General features: G+C 36.1%; 1 protein-coding gene across 1 annotated transcript; it reads left to right on the plus strand.

Moving 5' to 3' along the window:
- Positions 1-85: 85 nt before the first annotated feature.
- Positions 86-17,222, plus strand: LOC120143550 (myosin-6-like). Its single transcript, XM_039157850.1, has 39 exons — positions 86-368; positions 1,119-1,247; positions 1,416-1,559; positions 1,904-2,049; positions 2,130-2,286; positions 2,404-2,462; positions 2,565-2,724; positions 3,492-3,641; positions 3,735-3,871; positions 4,001-4,147; positions 4,267-4,368; positions 6,307-6,364; positions 6,454-6,555; positions 7,670-7,707; positions 7,800-7,926; positions 8,017-8,187; positions 8,277-8,408; positions 8,504-8,613; positions 8,690-8,750; positions 9,252-9,429; positions 9,551-9,756; positions 9,918-10,037; positions 10,360-10,458; positions 10,956-11,168; positions 11,303-11,442; positions 11,611-11,725; positions 11,817-11,861; positions 11,947-12,030; positions 12,119-12,289; positions 12,402-12,557; positions 12,647-12,835; positions 12,948-13,076; positions 13,189-13,259; positions 13,341-13,440; positions 13,577-13,633; positions 16,484-16,540; positions 16,620-16,700; positions 16,793-16,875; positions 17,028-17,222. The coding sequence occupies exons 1-39, from the start codon at positions 366-368 to the stop codon at positions 17,140-17,142; spliced, it is 4,542 nt and encodes a 1,513-aa protein (XP_039013781.1). The 5' UTR covers positions 86-365; the 3' UTR covers positions 17,143-17,222.
- Positions 17,223-17,357: the final 135 nt, after the last annotated feature.

Below are 17,357 nucleotides of genomic sequence, written 5' to 3' on the forward strand. Positions count from 1 at the left end.
AATTTAATAAATTAAACTAACTTAAAAGAGTTAAAATTCTCACCATAAAGAAAAATAAAAAACTTAAAAGAGTTCAGACAGAAGTGAAGAGGAAGAAAAAGCTGCTTTCATACACAGAGCAAACGGGAGGTTTAATCTCTTCTTCAAGGATAATATATTCAAAAATCTTGGTGGAAGAGACTTGAGCTTCTTTTTTTTTTTGTTTTGGAATTCTTTTGTAGTGTGAATCGTTTAGAACATTAGACTATTTCCGATAGTTTTCTCGGTCGAGTATTGTGTTGAATGATTAATTTTCAGCGCATTGGGAGTAGATCGAGAAGCAACGCAAGTTTCTGATCCGATCAATCTCGGTCAAGGGATAAAAAATGGTAATTTATTTCTGCCATCTTTGGCCTTTTTCTTCTTGCATTTCATTTCTCGTGTCATTATTTTTTATTTCTAGCTTTGGACGATCTTGATTTGGAGAAACCATTTGGTAATTTTGTCGACTTGTAGTTGACTGATCTGAAGCTGAAGCTTTCTATTATTTTGTTTTTTTGGTTCATTGACTAGAACTTGAGGTAGTACATTTTGTTCTAAGTACGATTTAGTATTGAGTTTGGTCTTACGAGTTTGTGGTGATAGTTGGTTGAGTATTACCTTCAATGATGGGGGTGTTATTTGTCCGGTGATTTATCTCCATTGATGTAACTAGCTTAGAGTGTGGAAAGTATGATGCCTTTTCTGTTTATATGATATTGAAGCCATTAAATTGGATTGTGCCTTTTCTGTTATTACTGGCGGGTATTGAATGGGTAGCGTAACTGCCAAAAACCCTCCATATCATTGAAATGGTTTCCAAAGTCCAAACAAGAAATAGAGTATATGTGCCTTTGATCTAAATCTTTTTCATTGTATGTTTAATGAAGCTGAAAGGTGACCTAACAGCTTCATTTTACGAGTGAAATTTTTACATGGTTTCTGCACTATCTGTATGGCTCCTATGAAAAGTCTTTTTGAGACTGAAAGTGAGAACTTATCTATGTGGTTTTGACTTAATGCTTGAATCTTGACTAAAAAGGTGTCTAAAGATAATTTCAATTTAATTGTTAAGTCATGGGCTCTCTTGGCTTTTGTAGGCTGCCACAGCCAGTCTTGTGGCTGGATCTCTTGTTTGGGTGGAGGATTCTGACATTGCTTGGATAGATGGTGAAGTTGTGGAGGTTAATGGTGAAGATATTAAAGTCCTGTGCATTTCAGGGAAGACGGTGAGTACTCTTTTATTGCCACAATCATGTTCATATGGATTGAATTTTCTTCCCCTCCCCCTTTTACTTGTCAAGCAGTCTAGTATGATATTATGGAGATCCATTGAGAACATAGAAGGCTTGGATGAGCTAGTTCCTTAATTTTACTTACCTGTTATTTTGTAACAGATTGTTGTCAAGGCTGCAAATGTCTATCCTAAAGATGCTGAAGCCCCACCTTGTGGAGTTGATGATATGACAAAGCTGGCTTACTTGCATGAACCAGGCGTCCTGCAGAATTTAAAATCGAGATATGATATGAACGAAATATATGTAAGATTTCAAGCAAATGTTCACCTTCTTTCAGTTCTTTTTGTCTTTTTCTTCAGTTTTATTGGACGGAATTGATGTATTTTCTTTATTTGTGTCATATTGCATTGTTGAATGTTGGTGATATCTTTATGTTCCATCATTTTTCTCAAACTTACTGATAAAATGAGGCAATTCTGGAATGCTGCTTTCAGGCATATAATAGAATATATCGATTGCTGTGTATTGGATGTATGTTTTTATATGATGTATTGCTTGCATCTGTGAATGTGGGTCAAATTATTTTGTTGCATCATATTTAAAATTTGCCAACAAAAGGTGATAATTTTCTTAAATGGTGCTTCCAGACGTATACGGGAAATATATTGATTGCTGTCAACCCATTCAGAAAACTACCTCATCTTTATGATAGCCATATGATGGCACAATATAAAGGGACGGCCTTTGGTGAGTTGAGTCCACACCCTTTTGCTGTAGCAGATGCTGCTTACAGGTACCCTGCTATCCTGACTAGAAGTTCATTTTATATGATAACTTGTTTTTTTTTTAATATTTCTGTCTCTGTTAATGCAGACTAATGATCAATGAGGGAATAAGCCAGTCGATTTTAGTTAGTGGTGAAAGTGGGGCTGGAAAAACAGAAAGTACAAAATTACTTATGCGGTATCTTGCTTACATGGGGGGTAAAGCTGCTGCTGAAGGAAGATCAGTTGAGCAGCAAGTTCTAGAGGTAAGTGTGGCTATGAATTTTGATGTTTGTGATTAAGTCTAATGTTGATAGTCTGAATGTATCATCCTAGTAACTGTGTTCAACAACATTTGTTTTTGCTTTTTTCCTAATCTGCAGTCAAATCCTGTTTTAGAAGCATTTGGTAATGCAAAGACTGTCAGGAACAATAACTCAAGGTGAATATTTATTATCAAGTTTCACATGCTGCATGCACAGTTGATTCTAAATCAAAATCATCAAATTTTTAATCATTATTTGCATTTTTTTGAATGATTTAGTCGTTTTGGCAAGTTTGTGGAGATTCAATTTGACCGGAAGGGAAGGATTTCAGGAGCTGCTATCAGAACTTATTTGCTAGAAAGATCACGTGTTTGTCAAGTGTCTGACCCAGAGAGAAATTATCACTGTTTCTACATGCTTTGTGCGGCACCATCAGAGGCGAGTGCCTTTTGATTGCTTAATCAAGTTACTTGTAAAGTATTTGATACAATAGGTTCTTATATTCATTCCCTGAATAAGCATTCGTCATCTTTAGATTTAAAATTTATGGATTATCTTAAGTTGTGAACATGTGTATCTTTCATATTAATCAATGAATAAATAGATTGGGTAGGATGAGAATTGACTACTGGCATTACACGTGCCTTGGATGAGTGGAGGTAATGAGAAGTATCTAAGATTGCAAGGTTAGGGGATTGATAGTGTCCTTTTGATGCGCTTGCTGACACGAGTCCTACAAATAATAAATTTAATCTCTAATATCTGGATACAGAGTGTCGCTCCTAGTTCACTTTTTTTTTTTTTGCTGTAAACAAATATCTTGGATTCGAAATTGCGTTGTGCATCATATCTATTATTTTCCAAGTTTGATGTCTAATGATTTTGTATTGTATTTCCTGGCATCTCAGTTGTCTGAAAACGTTCATAACTTTTTATAGTAGTGATATAGATGACCCAATATGAGGGAGTTCTTGAAAGCCCTTTTTAGTTCTTTGCTCAATTTATCTGGTTCTGAAAGAGTAGGAAAATCTTGGACCTGCAACTTTGTTCACTTATGGATAGGTGTGCAGTTTGTGAGTAGCATTTTATATCTTAGGAAAAGGAGAACAATTTTTTCATACATGAGATTGTAATGCTTCAGATTGTCAATTCTCATACTTTTGAATGTTTGTCTCCTGTTCTTTTCATTTTCTTTTACTTTTCAGGATATTGAGCAGTATAAATTAGGAAACCCAAGAACATTTCACTATCTGAACCAATCTAATTGCTATGAGTTGGATGGAGTTGATGATTCTCAGGAATATATTGCAACAAGGAAGGCAATGGATGTTGTTGGAATAAGTTCTGATGAGCAGGTATGGTAATGAAACATTATCCTGAGAGATGATCCTTAAGCATAATGTTTCCTAAAATTTGTCATATTGGTTATTGCTTCTTCCATTTGTCAGGACGCAATATTCCGGGTTGTGGCAGCAATTCTCCATCTTGGGAACATTGAATTTGCTAAAGGGAAGGAAATGGACTCATCAGTACCCAAAGATGAAAAATCTCGATTCCATCTGAGGATTGCTGCTGAGCTCTTAATGTAGGTGTACAGTATACGGACTTGCACTAACATAGGCTGAAAGACATTCCTTTAATATTTGTTCATTTTGATATGCTGTTGTATTGTAAGAGAAGAAAGAAAGGATGTTTAATCCCCAGTTTTAAATAGGTGTGATGAGAAATTACTTGAAGATTCTTTGTGTAAGCGCGTTATTGTCACTCGTGATGAAACCATTACAAAATGGCTGGATCCGTTATCTGCTGCTCTTAGTAGAGATGCTTTGGCTAAAATTGTATACTCGAGGTTATTTGATTGGTATGGTTCACTTCTTCTGTCTGATTAGAAACACATCAGAGTTGACTCTGCTTATTGCTTGTTTTGGGTCTGTTTTGGACATTTATTTCTGACAATGTGTTCTTTTTTTTATTCCGCAGGATTGTGGATAAGATTAATAGCTCAATTGGTCAAGATCATGACTCAAAGTTCTTAATTGGGGTGCTGGATATTTATGGATTTGAGAGTTTCAAGAATAACAGGTGCTTAACCGGTATGCCTGTTGTTTTCATAATTGTCCAAAGTTGGTTTCCTGAAACCAATGAATAGATATGGAAGTTGTCTCAAGAGCCATAGTTAACACTTTTGGCAGTCATTTGTTATTTGACAATAAAAACAGTGTTTTGACCTATTCCCATTTGTTAAGGCATGGTAAAGGTGGTGCATTTGGATGTTCTAGACATAACTCTTTCTCTCATCTGGTTTCATGCAGCATTGTCTTGATATGCACTCACTCTTAGTATTGACTCTCAACAATCAAATTTCTATTGATGGATTTGATGGTTTTTGGAAATGCAGTTTTTTTTTTGTAGTGACCAATATTGTTTTCTCTTGAGCTTTTGGATGTAGGGCATTCTTTGCCTTTACAATTACGAGTGCAGTTTACTTCCTCTGTTAATAATTGCTTCGCTCTTTGCTGCTGTCACCCTTTAAGTCAAAATTACAAATTCCTGGCTGTCACGCTATAATTATCTTGTCACCATTTATTTTCTTTCTGAAGTATGTAATTTTTTTCAACATATGTAATTGCTTATGCTGTACATTTGTCCCAATGTTCCTTGTTTCTCAGAGCATCTGTTGCATTGAACACTGTTCATGGGTTTGGAATGGGGGATATAAATCTAAGTTCCGTTGGCATTTGGTCTGTATGCTATTTTTCCAAGGCATGTATAGAATTGTTAAATTTTCACTTCTAATTTTGTTTTCTTTTGGAATTGATTTTTCCTTTTGATAATTTTAACCAAAGCAAATATGTCAATTGGTTTACTGGAGGTTTAAAATCAGTTTCCAAGATATGCATCTTTTTTATTTTGAAATTTGGCCCTTATGTTACTCTTAGTTATTGGATTGTTTTTTTTAATAGAAGATTAGGCCTTATTAAAAACCCCCTTTTTCACCCTCCATGTTATGTAAGTAACATGAAGGACAAAGAAAGGAGGAAAAGAGTGCCTAGAAATTTATTAGATGAAACAATAGTACAACAAAGGCAGACCCTAAACATCTGCTAACACCACCAGGAATTACATAAAACTTAAACACAACAGCTAAACATAGGAAATAAAATTTCCTACACCTCAACACAAGCAGACAGAAACCAAAACATCACCCTATCCCATCTTTAGCTAATTTGTCAGCTTCCCAATTTGCAGCCCTCAAGATATGCCTAATAATGATATCCTTCCCTTCCATAAGAGAGACTATATCCTTCACCAATAATTGAAACATAGGAGTGCATAAACCCGGATTCTTGATCCACTTCAGAGCATAAATCAGTTATTGGATTGTTGACCTTGTTATCTTTCTCCTCATGAATATGTTTTAGTTGTGTAATATAATGTCTTTCAAGATTTTTACGATGAATTCCTAAATTGATGTGATGGAACGCATAGATACAGTAGTACCTTTTAAATGAATTCCAAGATATGCATCCTTTTTATTGTGAAATTTGGCCCTTATGTTACTCTTAGTTATTGGATTGTTGACCTTGTTATCTTTCTCCTCATGAATATGTTTTAGTTGTGTAATATAATGTCTTTCAAGATTTTTACTATGAATTCCTAAATTGATGTGATGGAACGCATAGATACAGTAGTATCTTTTAAATGATGAAGTTTAATATCTGCATCAAGGCTGTTACAATCATGATAAGACCTGTACTCCAATATCTGGGTTGTAAATCATGTTGCATTGTCACTGCTGCTGTCATCAACAGAGAAGAGACTGATATATTATTATATAGTTTGTTTGGTTTGGCAGTGATGGTGTGTTGTTCCATGGAAATTTCACAGAATGATAGTTCCCATTGTGCTTCTTATTCTGGAATCCATAATATATAAAGTTAATCATGATTTAATTGTGACTGACCTTTTGGATGCTTGCCTTCTATTTATCTGATGTTTGATGTACAACTTTCGTTGCAGCTTCGAGCAATTCTGCATTAACTTGACAAATGAGAAATTGCAGCAGCATTTCAACCAGGTTTGTTTATGAAAGACATATCCACTTCATGCTTAACATATCTCTGTTTTTGTCCTATAGTTTGTGACATCTAGAATATTCTGGCTCAGCACGTCTTCAAAATGGAGCAAGAAGAGTATACGAAAGAAGAAATTAATTGGAGCTACATTGAATTTGTTGATAATCAGGATGTTCTGGACCTCATTGAAAAGGTCTATTGAATCTACCTCTCTAATGATTTTTGCTGGTTTTTTACAGATTGGTTTAGTATTGTATCATCTACTCCTCCAAAATTCACACTCATAAAATTGGATCTGTGTAAAACTCTGAAGATTGTTGTGTTATTACCTATAAATCTCTATTAAAAGAAATTTTTGTTCAGGCACATCTGCTTGAACTGTACACATGCTTGTAACTATTTTCTTGTTCCCTTACGTTTTTGTCTAGTTATTTCAGTTCTAGTTGTATCCATGTTTAGCATTCTTTGTTTCCATGGAACATATTTAGGGTGTATGATAATGATGAATAATCTATCTCATGTTGTGGTATTTTCCAAGATCTTTTGGTCATCTCCTTGCCAAACGAAATTACCTTGATGTTTGATAAGCCAAAGTGCCAAAAAAATTTCTATACTTCATGTTGGATGTTGCTTAAATGATAATGTGTTATTTTCACGCTTTATAGAAGATAATGTGCTAACTACTAAGGGCAACCTTGACACTTTATTCTTGTTAAAAAATTTATAACATGTGCAGAAACCTGATTTAACGAGTGTGATGTAAAATGCTCAGCTTGAGAAACAAGAGAAGAAAATTGGGGAAGAATGTAGAAAGTAATGCCTGCTTCAAGCAAGCTCCTTGAAAATGGAGGAGTAATGGTTCAGTTGATTAATACTTGAATCGTATAAATATTTTAAGTTCCATGTAAATTTTTATTTCTTTATAGCCAAACAATTTTTTGAATCTTGCAATAGTATCACCCTTGTTTGATGGCGGTATTGATTTATTAATTGTCTTTGTACTTTGGCAATATCTGGTGCAAACTTCTTTGAGTACTCTTGTTCTTTATTCTTCTAAACAATTATCTCTCTTCCGTTTCTGTGCTCTCTCATTTTTCTCTCCTCCTTTTCTCTAGTCACAAAGAAATATTTTCTTGTTCTTTCTCTCTCTCTCTCTATATATTTTTAATTTGGTTTTTCCAACATTCTTACCAGTTATATTCCTTGGTTTGGGCGGGCTTTCATTAATCACATCAATGAATCAAAAGTGTTTGATGGTCCATACATGTTTGTTAAATGTTTATTATTTTCCCTGTTCTTGTTTCCAGAAACCAGGTGGCATAATTGCTCTTCTAGATGAGGCTTGGTAAGATGTAGCTTACATTTACTTATTTTTTGACGTTTCAAAATTTGACTGAAGTTTCTAATCTTGAATGTTCCCCTTTTAAATTTTAAAAGCATGTTTCCAAGATCAACACATGAAACATTTGCTCAGAAGCTTTATCAGACGTTTAAAAACCATAAGCGGTTCAGTAAGCCCAAATTGTCTCGTAGCGACTTCACAATTTGCCATTATGCTGGTGATGTATGTTTAGTATCACTTTGTAATAAATTCATGTCGTAGAACACAACTAAGAAGTTAGGTGAATGGATTGTTCTTAATGTTCTTTTTCAGGTCACTTATCAAACTGAGTTGTTCCTGGACAAGAACAAAGATTACGTTGTAGCTGAACATCAGGCCCTTTTGAGCGCTTCAAAATGTTCCTTTGTTTCTGGTTTATTTCCACCTTTAGCTGAGGAATCTTCCAAATCGTCCAAATTCTCATCAATAGGTTCTCGATTTAAGGTGTGCTGGTGTTTCTGTTTCTTAAATAATCATTATTACCTTTTCCCGGTTTAATGGAATATGGATGCTCTTTTTTTGGTATTACACAGCAACAATTACAAGCATTACTCGAAACCCTCAGTTCCACTGAGCCACATTACATACGTTGTGTAAAGCCCAATAATCTTCTTAAGCCATCAATATTTGAGAATAAGAATGTTCTGCAACAACTTCGGTGTGGGGTAAGAATGATTTTATGAGGTTGAAATGAAATGTATATTTGATGTTTAATTAGAACTGCTTTCATACTTTATCCACCTTGTTTGTCTCACTTCAGGGAGTTATGGAGGCAATCAGGATTAGCTGTGCTGGATATCCTACTAGAAAGCAATTTGATGAATTTGTAGACCGATTCGGCCTCCTTGCACCTGAAGTTTTGGATGGACGGTACAGTTAATAATTTTCTTTGCTCTCAACAGGTTTCTTCCAAACTGCACCCTGATCTGTTCTTTATACATGTTAGTTCTGATGAGGTTGCTGCATGCAAAAAGCTTCTAGAGAAGGTCGGACTTCAAGGCTATCAGGTAAATGTCTGATGTATTCAAACAGTCAGTATATCGAGTTTCCTTGCATTAGTACCAGGTTCTCTTAGTATATTGATGTAGATGTTAACATGTCATTGCGTAAACAGCTCAAGTTTGGATTTGCTAGGAAACAACCCCGGAAACTGCCCCTGTCCTCCTTGTGCACTTGAAATTTCCTGGAAGCTAGCAACTGTTAGCAAAGAGCAAAACACTTGTTGTCACATGCATATCTAACTTGTTGCCTTTCAAGCCACAAACTTGATGTTATAAGTGCTCAATATTGTGATTTTATTAGCGTTTTAATTTCTTGTTTGAAGATGATAGCATCATGTAGCATACATACATATAGAACATGCATCCTCCAGGTGGGAGTTCATTCATTGCTTTTGAACAAATTGTATATGCATCCACTTGTTTCATGATTGTTTACTCACGTGTTTTGTGCATCTGTATGGTTGGATTTTAAGAGAGATCATACTGATGCCATTTTATTTTTGGCAGATTGGTAAGACGAAGGTTTTTCTCAGGGCTGGTCAGATGGCTGAACTAGATACCCATAGGACTGAAGTCTTAGGAAGATCTGCTAGCATAATCCAGAGGAAAATTCATTCTTATTTAGCTCGCAGAAGTTTCATTAGGCTTCGCCTATCTGCATTACAGATTCAATCTGTCTGCAGAGGTATATATTCCTGTTAATGCACTTCTGGGTGTGGCAGTTGTAAATTAACTAAATTTACTGTCTATTAAGGCATTTTGTATTATGTATGTCTGTTTATAGTTTTTGTCCCTGCTGATTTCAGGAGAACTTGCACGCAAAGTTTATGAAGGCATGAGAAGAGAAGCAGCCAGTTTGAGGATCCAAAGAGATTTGCGAATGCATCTTGCTAGGAAAGCTTATAAAGAATGGTTTTCTTCTGCCGTTTCCATTCAAACTGGTATACGGGGGATGGCTGCTCGCAATGAACTATGCTTCAGAAGGCAGACCAGAGCAGCAATTACAATTCAGGTTGGTCAAGGACTTTAAATTTTCTTTTATTATACTGCATTTGTGTTGATGTTTTGAAAATTGTTTTACCTTTCCAAGTTTGATTTCAGTGGCTGAACATCTTTTTGTTTCATAGCTATTTAAAGACAAATTCTTGGAATGACTTTTTTTGTACTTAACAGAGCCAATGTCGCATGTACTTGGCCCGGTTGCATTATCTGAGGTTGAGGAAAGCAGCAATTGCAACCCAATGTGCATGGAGAGGAAAACTTGCTCGTAAAGAACTGCGGAAGCTTAAGATGGTATATTTTGTTTTTCCCATCAACTTTTTATTTTAAATTGTTGTCAACCATCTTTTAGTTTGAAAATTGGTGGACTTTGGCACAATTGTCTTTTGTGGTCCCCTTTGCTTTAATTTGAAATCAGAGCACTAATAAGTTGCAACTTTGCTATGATATATATTTTTAGGGTTCTTTGTATTTTATTTTGTTCATTTAAGGTAGAAGTCTATTCAAGATTCCTATGCTCTAGAGAAATCAAAAACCAAATATCTATGTTCTTACCATCGTTGACATATTTATTTATTTATGCATCCCTCATTTTTTGTTATTTTTTTATTTGCAGGCTGCTAGGGAAACTGGAGCTTTGCAAGCTGCAAAGAACAAACTGGAAAAGCAAGTTGAGGAACTGACATGGAGGCTACAGCTGGAGAAACGAATTAGGGTAAGATGATAATACATTAACTGTAGATAGTTTCTTTCTTTTGTTTTGTTATGTGCATGTTTCTTTTTCTCTGTTTGTGTTGTATCTGGTAAAACATAACTGATTCATTAGAGGCAAGGGGATGCAGAACGGAGGCATTGTGTTCTTGGGTAGTTGGCTTCTATCAAAACATTGTCTTTTTGATTTGATGTGCTTTATTATGGAGAAAGGGTATTAATATTTTTACGCCTATCTCACGCTTTAAATATTGTAGGTTATGAGGCTATCTGTTGTACTTGACTTCCCTTCTTGAATTAGCTGCTTTAGATAAATAATTAACTGTATTTGCATTTATTGTAATGGATTCTTATGTTATCCTTGGCTGTATATTTCTTGCCACTTTTGGATGGTATTTCAGATTAAGAATGCATTCCATTTAAATTTAGTTTTAAATACTAATTGAAATTAGAGCTAATATTTTCTTATCATAATTTATAATTTCTTGTCTTACTCTGTAGGTTGACGTGGAAGAGGCTAAAACACAAGAAAATGCAAAGCTACAGTCTGCTTTGCAAAACATACAACTTCAGTTTAAAGAAACCAAAGAATTGCTTGCTAAGGAACGTGAGGCTGCTAAAAAGGCAGCTGAGATAGTCCCCATAATTCAGGAGGTTCCAGTGGTGGATTCCGTGATGCTTGAGAAGCTTACAAATGAGAATGAAAAACTGAAGGTGTGGAGGCTGTCTAATATCTGTATTTTCATAAAGATGTTGTGAACATACGACAATATAAGGGTATCTTTAGGTTGTTCTTTAAGAGAACACTTATTTCATAATTATATCTCCCATGTGCTGATTATCTACAGTCAATGGTGTGTTCGTTGGAAAAGAAAATTGATGAAACAGAGAAAAAGTTTGAAGCGACAAGCAAGATAAGCGAAGAAAGGCTGAAACAAGCTTTGGATGCTGAATCAAAAATAGTTCAGCTGAAGACTGTTATGCACAGGTTAGTTTGTGCCCTTACTGAAAAACGGTTTGAGATAAATTCTTATGGTTAACTACCCGAATCTGGGATGGAGCACATTTGTGTGTGTATTGCTGAAGCTGTGTTTATTTTTTTTTCTTCCATCCTTTTTTGTCCTTTTCCTGGTTATCAATGCTTCTTTGTTAGCAGTCTTGAAGAAAAGATTTCAGACGTAGAATCTGAAAACCAAGTTTTGAGGCAGCAAACCCTATTAAATTCACCTGTTAAGAAGATTTCACAGCTCCCACCAATTCCAGTCTTTCCGGTAAAACATAGCATTAATTTTTTTTATTATTCTGTTTCATTAGTCATTATGTTGATGTTTCCTATTATGCTTTTGCTCTGAAATTTTGCAGGATTTGGAAAATGGGCACCATATGGATGAATTGAACAAATCAAATGTATGCTACAGATCTGATTTTAATACTTCTGATCATACTTTTCTGGATTCTATAGTGTGACCATCGACAGGAGTTGTTACTGCAGGAACCACAGCGTGTGACTCCGGTGAAGAAGGTTGGCGCAGAAACTGATGGCAAACTGCGGAGATCCAATCTTGAACGCCAACACGTATGTGTTCCTTCAATTGATTTTTGTATCTTCAAGCCTTTTCTTTTTTGTAGCGTGTCAATTATATTTTCTGCCATTCTCTCAACAGGAGAACGTTGATGCACTGATCAATTGTGTTTCAAAAGATATTGGGTTCAGTCAAGGAAAACCTGTTGCCGCATTTACCATATATAAATGTCTTCTCCACTGGAAATCTTTTGAAGCCGAAAGGACTAATGTGTTTGACCGTCTTATTCAAATGATTGGTTCTGCAATTGAGGTAATTGGTTTCATGATTCAGTCTTGTTGGTGGAGTAATTTCAGGCTGTGTCATCTGCTTCATTTTCTCTTGCTCTGATTCTGTACCAAGAATGAAACTTCTTTTATTGTAGAATGAAGAAAACAATGGTCATATGGCTTATTGGTTGTCCAACACATCAGCGTTATTGTTTTTGCTACAAAAAAGCCTTAAAGCTGCTGGTTCAAGTGGTGCAACTCCAAGTCGGAAGCCAACTGCTGCAACCTCTCTGTTTGGAAGGATGACAATGGTATTTGAAATTCTTATTTTCCCTGCTGAGTATATCATTTTTATGGAAGTATAAGACTAATTTTCACATTCATTTCTCTCTTAACCCAGGGTTTCCGCTCATCTCCTTCTTCCAACAACCTTGCTGCGACTGCTGCACTAGTAGTTCGCCAAGTAGAGGCCAAATATCCTGCTTTACTTTTCAAGCAGCAACTTGCAGCATATGTGGAAAAGAACTATGGAATCATTAGAGACAACTTGAAGAAAGAATTATCATCTTTGATTTCTCTATGCATCCAGGTATCTGGCGATTCAGTTAGTTTCTGTTCAACAATTTGAATCTGTATCTTGCAGCTATACTTATCTTAATCTTGATCCCTTTGTATGTCTAATTTGTCTTGCTGAATATTAGGCTCCGAGAACATCCAAGGGAAGTGTACTACGGTCTGGGCGGTCCTTTAGCAAAGATTCTCCTTCAACTCACTGGCAGAGCATTATTGATAGCCTCAACACCCTCCTAAGCACTTTGAAAGAAAATTTTGTGAGGAACCTACTTTTTTTCCCCATTCTAACCTTCATTAACTTTGATTGCCTCTGTCAATCTTGATTTCCAGTTAAATGCACAGAAGTTTTTACAGTTATTTGGTTTTCAGGTGCCTTCTGTTCTTATCCAGAAGATCTTTATTCAAACGTTTTCATACATTAATGTACAATTGTTTAATAGGTATGTTTTGTTTATTGTTCTTTGCAGTTTTATTTCAAATGGTTTGGTTATATTGACATTTCTTATTTCATCATTTTCCAGCCTTCTTCTACGCCGTGAGTGTTGTACATTTAGCAATGGAGAATATGTTAAGGCTGGGTTAGCTGAGTTAGAGCTCTGGTGCTGCCAAGTGAAAGAAGAGGTAACCTTTTTGGTTGTAATTTTCATCTGTGTTTATAAACTGGAGTTGTTGCTACGTAAGTTTTCCGGACAATTTGCTTACTTTTTGGGCCCATAACTATACTGATGCTTTAACTTCACTTTTACTTGTACTGCAGTACGCAGGGTCATCATGGGATGAACTTAAGCACATAAGGCAGGCTGTTGGATTCTTGGTATGTCGAGGCATGCTTTGGCAATATAGATATTGTTGTTGGTTGTTTTGCTTGTTTTTCATTGTTGAAAGTTTTTGGTATTTGGAGTAAGTGTCCACTTGCCCAGTTATTTGGTCTTGAGTCCTTGACTTTAGGTATTCCACTACTGATAACTTTCAAAAGGATTATTTAGCATATTTTTTTTAAAAAAAAACCTGAAATAATCTCCATAACCCTTTTAGCTTTACTTTTTTTTTGATAGGAATAGGAGGACTCATTAGGAACCTCCCTCATAGTTTACATTTGATGTAGACTAATTGAGGGAGGAAAAGAGCACCTCATTTTATTGATAAACCAGAATTACATAAGATACACAATACATCCTGATCCTGAGAAACACAGGATAAACATAACACTCTAACCCTCGAAAATACAACATGACCATAATACAAATAGCGATGGGAAAAAATCACCCATCAGCCTAACCCCACACCAACACTATCGTATAGTACAACACTAAGCCTTTAACACTCAACCGATTCCCTGTTTAGCTAACCTATCTGCCTCCATATTGCAACTCCTAGAAACCCATCTCAGAACAACTCCCTTTGTAGTAACAAGAACTCCAATTTCCTCCACCAACTCACTGAAAATAGTAGGGGTAGGTTGCCGTTTTAAAATCCAATCTACTGCAAATTTGTTATCACTTTCCAAAATAAGTCTTCCCTTGGCCCAATCGGATGAAAAGAAGAATAGCAATCCTTTCTTAATAGCTTTCAGTTCAGATAGTATAGGGGGACCAGGGCCCACTGCGGAAGAAAAATTAGCTAAAGTGCAGCTGTAGGAGTCTCTCAAAACACCACCAATACCACCCTGCATCCCATCTCCAGTCACTGCCCCGTCAACATTGAGTTTGAACATATCTGATGGAGGAGGAGTCCAGCAAATAACCTTCTTAGAACTCGAATTAGAGAGTAATTTATCCGCCCGCGTAGGATCCCCTACTAGAAGGTCTGTCAGAATCCGAACCCCAGGGTATTTAGCCAAGAACCATTTAGCCAATCTAAATCTAGTAATGAAGAACAGTACAGAAGAGTCACATTTGCCGTTTTCAAATACAACCTGATTTCTGGCCTTCCAAATAGACCAAAAGATGACAGCCGGAATAAACCTCCAAATAAGGGAATTATTCCTTAGGTTCGACCACGAGCACAAAATTGAAGAAGGGTCTTGGGGCAACACCGTAGAGATATTCCATAACCTTAGGAATTTACTCCACAAATCCGAGGCAATAGGGCACGATAGGAACAGGTGTGCAATAGTTTCATCCTGAGCATGACACAGTGGACAAAGAACATTCGAAATCTGAAGTCCTCTTCTCTTCAATTCCACTCTCACTGCCACTTTCTGATGACAGATCTGCCATAATAAAGTTTGTACTCTTGGAGGCGCCAATCCATCCCAAACCCACTTCTTCCATACAAAACTCCCTTCAGACCTATCTTGTAACGATAATCGACAAGATTTGACCGAGAAAATGCCATCCCCCTTTCCTGACCAACCCAAAAAATCATCCACACATCGTGACAGTGACGACTTGTCAATCAAAGACATAAAAGCAATCCACTGGTTCAATTCCCAATCACACAAAATTCTTCTAAGTTGTATATTCCAAACCCAAACATCATCTTCATACTCACCAAACTCAGAGACCATCCCCCATTTGTTTGTCGACAAAGCATAAATTCTTGGGAATTGTCTTTTTAGAGGCAAATTAGTAATCCAAACATCATTCCAAAAAGCAATCGACCGCCCATTTCCTACAATGACCTTTGAATTATTTCTCAAACAACCACCAATCTGATCATTCTTATTATAGTTACTAAGGATACCTCTCCATATCCAGGAATCAAAAGGTGTAACCGCTTCTGAAATTGAGAGAGACAAAATGCTAACGTTGGATTTGCTGCAAATCAGATTCTTCCAGAGACTATATTTTTCATTGGCAAATTTCCAAACCCATTTCCCTAGAAGGACCCTATTAATCACCCTTAAATCCAGTATTCCCAGACCACCCTCTTCGATTGGTTGACAAACCGATTTCCAATTCACCCAGTGGATTCGTTTTTTCTCAAGATCATCACCCCAAAGGAAGTTGGCCATCAGCGAGTTCAACTTCTGAGACACTTTGTGTGGAATCTTGAAAATAGATAGGTAAAAAATTGGCAAGGATGAAAGCACGGATTTAACCAAAACAAGTCTGCCCGCCAACGACAGTGAATTTACTTTCCACCCAGCTAACTTATTAAAATTCTGGACAACCGGTTCCCACATACCCTTTTAGCTTTACTCATTGGGTCATCATTATGTTTGACAGTGCACAAAGTTTTAGGTAACAAAATCATTGATTGATGGTGGTTTCCAAATGCCCCATATCATTATGGAACTAAATAATGTAAATATGATGCTTAAAACAACTTTTGACTTTACAAATAATGAAAATAGCCGGTTTGGGAAGTGTAACAGATATTTAGGGGCCAGAATTACCAGTAGCTTTGCTATTTCCTTTTGATTCTGTGGTTGTAGGTTAGTCGAACTTCTATCAACCTGACTAGCATTTGTTTTCTTGCACAGTATGATTCTTCAACTATCTTTGTATCATGCTTGTAAATCTATTCAAATTTGTACACTTGACCCATGAAATCATTGTTATACTGATTTGTACCCGCTGAAGTAGTGGTGCTTTGCACAGAATGTTGTTTCCTGATTTGTAGTCTTCTTATTTTCATTATTCATTACCCAAGTTATTGATGTTTCAGTTAATAGCCGTGAATATAGAGTTATACTAAATTTTATTGAAAAATATAACAGGTTATACATCAGAAGTACAGAATTTCATATGATGAAATTACAAATGATCTCTGCCCTGTAAGTCCTCTCCCACCCCTCCTATTCTAATAACCTATTTTGCTGAATACCATCTGACATTAACTTTCGGTTTGGTCAGATTCTTAGTGTGCAGCAGTTATACAGAATATGTACTCTGTACTGGGATGACAACTACAATACTCGAAGTGTTGCTCCAAATGTAAGTTTGTGTGGCATATGATTTATCTTCTTGGTTGTATATGAAGTTGAAAAATCAGAAAGGATATATTAGCAACATGCACTCTGTAACAGGTTATTTCCAGCATGAGGGTACTAATGACAGAGGATTCGACTGATGCTGCCAGCAGTTCCTTTTTATTGGAAGACAATTCCAGGTAAGTTGTTACCATATGCACTACGAGGGAAATTGATTTGTGATCGGGGGGGGGGGTTGTCAGTTAATATAAAAAGATTGCAATAGTAATGAATTTAATTACATGCTGAGCATTGGATAGAGAACAAAACTAATTGAGGCTTGTTAATACAGCATCCCCTTCTCCGTTGATGACCTTTCCAATTCAGTCCAAGAGAAAGACTTCTTGGAAGTGAAACCAGCAGAGGAACTTCTTGAGAATCCAACCTTCCAATTTTTACATGAGTAAGGCATGCTGCTTTCTCCTTTTTCGAGTCGAGGTCAGCAATGGGGACTTATCACTATTGCGGACTCCACAGTTTGTATATTCAATTCATTTACCCCTCTTCATATATATATATATATATATATATATTACATCTACTGTGAATTGTTCTATTGGTTTATTATTATCATTATTTTTTTTGCATTCAAATTGTAAAAGCTGTCTGGGTTTGCTTTTTA

Source organism: Hibiscus syriacus, unplaced genomic scaffold, assembly GCF_006381635.1.
Source record: "Hibiscus syriacus cultivar Baekdansim isolate YM2019G1 unplaced genomic scaffold, ASM638163v2 tig00110858_pilon, whole genome shotgun sequence".
Classification (NCBI taxonomy): Eukaryota; Viridiplantae; Streptophyta; class Magnoliopsida; order Malvales; family Malvaceae; genus Hibiscus; species Hibiscus syriacus.

Coding starts and splice junctions, on each gene's coding strand:
- LOC120143550 (XM_039157850.1), top strand. Junction 2,725..3,491: donor TTTGTGCGGCACCATCAGAG/GCGAGTGCCTTT, acceptor TTTACTTTTCAG/GATATTGAGCAGTATAAATT. Junction 6,556..7,669: donor TTCTGGACCTCATTGAAAAG/GTCTATTGAATC, acceptor TCTTGTTTCCAG/AAACCAGGTGGCATAATTGC.